At 44.2% G+C, this 6,000-nt stretch overlaps 1 protein-coding gene across 1 annotated transcript in view; it reads right to left on the reverse strand.

Moving 5' to 3' along the window:
- MREG (melanoregulin) overlaps positions 1-6,000 on the reverse strand; it is a 46,526-nt gene extending 40,526 nt beyond the window's left edge. The window contains exon 1 of the mRNA XM_037521893.2: positions 5,901-6,000. Within this exon, the coding sequence (XP_037377790.1) occupies positions 5,901-5,995 (95 nt within the window). The 5' untranslated portion in view covers positions 5,996-6,000. The remainder of the gene's footprint in view (positions 1-5,900) is intronic.

Raw genomic sequence — 6,000 nt, forward strand, 5'->3', positions numbered from 1 at the left:
CCACCCCACACACACACACACACACACACACACAGAGTAAAGACCCCATGAGGACAGAACCTTCATCTGTTTTGCTCAGTGATATCCCTCTAGTGCTTAGAACAGGCCCTGACCCTTACTAGATGCTCAGTAAATATTGGCTGAATGAATGAACTCTTGTTTCCAGAATTCACAGGGCTCTGGATGGTAGAAAATGACTGGGGGTCCTGTCTCCAGAATCACAGACCAACTCCTAATATTTATGAAGGTGCAGCACATAGTCTTGCGGAAAAAAGCAGACAATAAGCACCTATGTTTATGTCAGGTGATGACCGGTGCCCTGAAGGTTGCCATGGTAAAAATGGAACAGAGTGGGGTGGTGGGGACCCCTTGAAAGAGGGTGATCAGAGAAGACCCCTTGAAAGAGGGTGATCAGAGAAGAACTTCCTCATGAAATGACTTTGAGCTGAGGCCTAAATAAAGTGAGGGAGTTACCCATGCAGGTAAGAACATGCTAGGCTAGCAGGGCAGGAAGTGCAAAGGTCCTGAGACAGGTGTATGTATGTTTGGTGTCTCTGAGGACCCAGGAGGAAGCCAGTATGGCCGCAGGACCAACAATGTCACCTAACATGTTGACTTTAAAATCAAGCCCATGTGTAACAGTCCCAAACTGGAAATCACCCCAACATTCACCAACAGTGGGATGGGTGACAAATGGAATGTACGATGAAGTGAGGCAAACCATGAACAAAGCTACACACAATAATATGAGTGGAGATCTCACAAAGTTGGCAACACACAGTTTGATCCCATTTGTGTAAATTTTAAAACCTCGCTTTCAGCTGACAGGTTAAAAACTAAAGCATATTGCTAAGGTGCACACAGGTAGCTCAGCTATAAAGAAAAGCAGGGGAAAGCCCATCAGGAAGTCTAGCTCCATTCAAGGTAAGGATCGGGGGCTGGAATAACTATCTCTTGCCCTGGGAGACAGATACAAGAACATTCACGTTAGAGCTGTTCTTCAGAGACTATAGATTTTTTATTTTTTATTTTAGCCTCTGATACCACATATATGGACACAAATTTTTAAAAGTTAAGAAAAAAGTCAAGGAATTCAGTAAATTCTTACCACCGGTCAAACAGTTTCAAAGTTCTTTAGACACACGTTATCTCACCAAAATTATCTTCTAAAGAAAGCACAAAAGAATAGTGTACCTGGTATATAATGGCCACAAACCAAGCATTTATTAACCAGACTGAGCCTCTGCTGATGACAGAATTGATGATTTTGGCCAACATTGATGCAGAATTTGCTTGTCAAACAAAGGTGTAATCATAAGACCACTTCAAGATCGCTAGAGGATAAAAAGTTCCAGGAAATCCAGACACATGATGCATAAGAGAAAAGTATTTCACCTTCTAAGGAATTTCCAAAGTCACTAGGACTGTGCAAATCACGGGGAGGGGGGCGGAGGGGTGATGCTTGGGGTGCCTAGGAAGCGACCTTTAAACGTCATCCTTGTATGAACTGTGAATGGCTGACTTCTTGGTAAGGCAATTATCTTCTACTCAATTGGCCTGAAGCCCTGTTCTGGGAACAGCACGCAGGAGCCTCCCATTTTGCCGCCCCTTTCAGCAGGTAGTAGCACAAGCCCTGGGAGCCTTCTCTGCCTTCAGGAAACTTTGTGCCTCTGCACTCACTTCCTGTCAATCACTGTCTGGCCCAGCACTGCAGGCTTTTGTACTGCAGGTTCTGCAGCAGTCCTGGGTGACTGGTGCCAGGCTGGGGAGCTGTCTGGGTGCCAGTGTGAGCAAGCTCACTAGCACGCACACATAGGCCAATGTTTTTTTTAAAGCCCTTCCAAGGGTAGAAGGCGAGCTGATATATTGAGAGGTCCTGTGAGTCCACACTGTGAAATGGAAACTCTACACATCTAAAAGATGATTTTCCTTCTAGAGTTGATGGTGAGTCTCTTTGAAATGTCTTAAGCCCACCTGGCACCTGGTTTCACCAGGTGTAATACATAAAAGTGAATCCACTTTTAACACAATTTCAGGTATACACTCATAGCAATGACTTACTCACAGCCCACCCTGCCCCTGCTGCCAACATTCTAGGGGTGGAAGGGGACTCCGCTATTTCTATGGCATTAAAATATAACAGGATTTGGATCCCACCTCTGTCAAGTGTGCCTTTGAACAAGTTACTGAAGCTCTGTGCTTCAGTGTCTTCAACTGGCAAGTCAGGGTCACAGACATAATCACACTCAAGCCTCATAATTTCCAGGTTCCCAGAAAAAAGAAGGCAATTCAAGACACAACAGAGGAGAGACATATGGGGGGAGATGAGGCAGAGACTGGCACTGTGCTGCCTGCCAAGGTCCAAGCATCTCAGGAGTCACCAGAAGCTGGAATTGGTCAGGGATGAGTCTCCCTAGAGTCTCCCTGAACCTCCCATTTCAGACGGCTCCTAGAACTATGAAGGAACACAATTCTATTGGTTTAAGCTACCAAGTTAATGTCATCTGATTCAGTAGTCTTAAGAAACTAGCAATAGGTCTCCCAAACTTTTCTTTAAATTAGTAACATGAAATCTTGAGCCAGAAGTCCTCAGCACTTTATGGACAGATGGCCAGTGACCAGTCACCCCAGAACAATCCATCTGCGTTGTTGTCTGGCCCTTGTTTTTCCTGTTGTGTTGATTTGTGTTGAATACTGCTCTGCTGTAGGAATGGGGTCAGCACACGGAGGAGTAGCACGCAGAACCTGACAGAGATGACTGGGAAGAGGGATCTTACGTGACTCAGGTGAGAATATAGCAAGTATATGAATCAGAGACTGAACAAAAACTTTGGCTTTCTTTGGGACTAAAATCTGGTATTAAGATCAGGCCATTGTCCCATCTCCAGGCCCAGACCTGTTCTTAGCTTCCTGCACTAGACATGACTATTCAACCAGTCACTGGTGCAGCAGCCTGGGCAGTCCCAGATCTGGGCAGATGGTAAGGATTCACATCCGGGCCTTCACTCCACCCCCTACTAAAGCACCTCGCTGCCACCTTATTCTATGTCAAACAGGATTTCAGCTGACACAAACACCTAGAAACAGGACTTTTTCAAGTCTGGAAAGGTCCTTCACGATCTGGCATTAAAGCTTGATCTTCCTAGTGTACAGAAGAAACTAATATACAAGGAAGCTAAGAGATTTGCCTAAAATCCCACAGCCGCTTAACAGCCGGGACTAGGACTCGGGTCTCCACTGGGCTTGGTTCACAGAGCCAGATTGCTTCCACATTGCTGAAGGACATGGAGGGAGGGAAGGAGAAAAACCAGAAGAGGCAGGAGCTTGGGCTAGTGACATCTACAGTGTCTAGACTATCAGTATCATAAGTGACTTCTGAAGATAGTTGATAGTTTTCTAAATTTTCTACAGAGCAAGGCACAGACTTTTAAGTCAGACACTCACAGATCCAAATTCTTGTTCCTGTCTTACCATTTGTGACTTTGAATAAATTTAAACTCTCTGAGGTTTAAGTGTTTATAAATGGAGGTAAATAGCATCTACATCATTCCATCAAAGTAATGATTAAATGACAGAATGACCCTGATGATGGCACAACTTTGTGAATATAATGAAAATCACTGAACTTTACACTTTAAAAACTCAAATAGGGGGCCTGTTGCCAGCCACTGCAGCATGAGTTTTCAATCCCTGGCTGGGGAGCTAACCCACATGGCGCAGCAGACCTCTCCTATCTCGCCTGCTGCTCCCCTCAACAGCATATTTCAGAAGATCTGCCCATTCTGCTCCCTACTCTGTCTCTGGGGAATCCTCTCATCCCCTCCCCATACCTCTGGTTCTTATATGCATAAATAAATAAAAATAAATCTTATTTAAAAATTCAAATAAATCTCACACACATTCAAAGAGTTACAAATTTGACCTTCTGATGACTTGGATGGGAAAGACATGCAGGTACCCACACATGTACTTATCACTACTGCACACAGCCATGAAGAAGTGGCTCTTCCCCAATATTCTTGTGTAGAAGTGATGCCAGAATGACACTAACCCACAAAAGACCAGTCCATTTACAGTCACATGTTCAGAGGAAAAACAATGATAATTAATAACTAAAATTTATTGAATGTCAGACACCTTATGTGGACTATCTCATTTCATTTCTCATTGCAACCCTTTGAAGCACATACAATTATCTTCCCATTTTACAGATGAGGAAATTGAGGCACAAATAAGTTTCACAACTTGTGCCAGATTACCCAGCTGGGACTTAACCCTAGGTGATCTGACTCAGGAGTACTATGCAATTCTGCCCCAGTTGACTCTGTCTTCTTAAAATCACAAAAGTTACTAATGGTGAAAATCCAGGCAGAAGAGGGTACAGACTTCTAAAACAATCAAAACTACCCGCTCAAATAACAATCCTGAATAGAAAATTGGATGAGCCAAGGCTCTGCAGAGAAGACCAAGCAGAAGCCTATATCTCATGTCACTGTGAACATGGCAAGTTGAAAATACCATGCCGGTATGAGATCTAAGATAGTAACCCAGTTACCCACTCCTTTCAAGGCGCCACATTGATCCCTGGGTCTTTCCCTGTTGACAATAATCTAATAATCAAAGGAGATGGCCATCGGTGAGAACAAACAAAAATGCTGTGTATTGTGTGTATGACTCTATACATGAAACACGCTGGACATATATTTACATGTAGGTGAGCTCACTAACCAGCAAGGTGTGGAGGGTACACTCTAAATCCTAAGTCACAGGACCCTTAAAAAAGAATAAAAGCAAAGTACTCAGAGAATGCTGCCCTAGGGAACCTGCAAAAGCAGCATTTAGGAAGGGGAGGAAGGGAAAAGGTCTCTATTTGAGGCAAATATGAGGGAATAAGAAGGTTGGATTGTTCCTAGAGCAACGAGGCAGCCTGTCTGATTAAATCAAGGAGTGTGCAGTGTAGATGTGTGCAATAATAAGAGCGAAGGCAGGAAGGGGTTATGTAAGATCTCCAAAGTCAAGGGGAATGTTTGGAGTTGACAGAGTAAAAAACAGTAAATAATGCTTTTTAAAACTTGTGAAAGCTTGATGGCTTCAGTCTCATACTTCATAAGAAACACTGGCTTTACTAGCTGCTTCTCCAACCCTATATTTCTGCCTCATATACTGTTTCTAAATTCGTTTTGACTATTTTGCTCCTGCCCCAGCTTTCTCCAAGACATGACCCAGTGGAACCTTAATTTTAGTAGAGTCAAGATGTAAAATAATTGCTTAAAATCATAGCCATGAATAAAGCTGTGTGGCATGGTTTCTTCACACAGTCACTTGGCACCATGCTAATATACAGTAAATTTTCCTCTCACTTTCTGCTCAATCTGTAATGAATCAACATCCTAGTGAATAGGCTGCCCTTTGAGAAAATAAGCACTTTTTTAAGTGAAAAATATTTCCTTTGCTCAGTTTTTAAAAGTGTCTTCTTTTGGTAATAAAACTGAATGATAAAGGATCCAACTTCTTTCTGGAGAACTAGAAACACAATTGCCAATTCACTGACATTTACCTATAAATATACAGTGAGTCACTGTCATAGTTCATCCAAGCCCTCTGCAAACTCCTTCTCCGCACTTGCCTGCCCAGGCATTGCACCCGAATTTTTGGCACTTTCCACTGACATTCACCTGGGTCTCCAGGGCCTCCGTGTATATAGGTGCTTTCTGGCAAAAATCCTAACCAAGCAACAAATCCAACAACAGAATATCCTGTTAGAGCCCAAGGTGTTTAGTTTGCGCTTCAGTGTGACCTGAAAGCAAGCCCACCTCCCCAACCCTGACACACGCACAGGTGTCCGCACGCTGCCAGGCCGGCTCCGGCCAGGTACCCCAGCCCCGGGCCAGGGCGCTCACCTGACCAGAGGCTCCTTCTCCGGCACGGCGGGCTCCTCCAGGCACTGGCACCGGCAGCAGCAGCACGCGGTCCTCAGCCAGCCCCTCAGCCCCATGGAGA

This window comes from Talpa occidentalis, unplaced genomic scaffold (genome assembly GCF_014898055.3).
Source record: "Talpa occidentalis isolate TD23 unplaced genomic scaffold, MPIMG_talOcc4v2.1 talOcc4.3, whole genome shotgun sequence".
NCBI classification, from domain to species: Eukaryota; Metazoa; Chordata; class Mammalia; order Eulipotyphla; family Talpidae; genus Talpa; species Talpa occidentalis.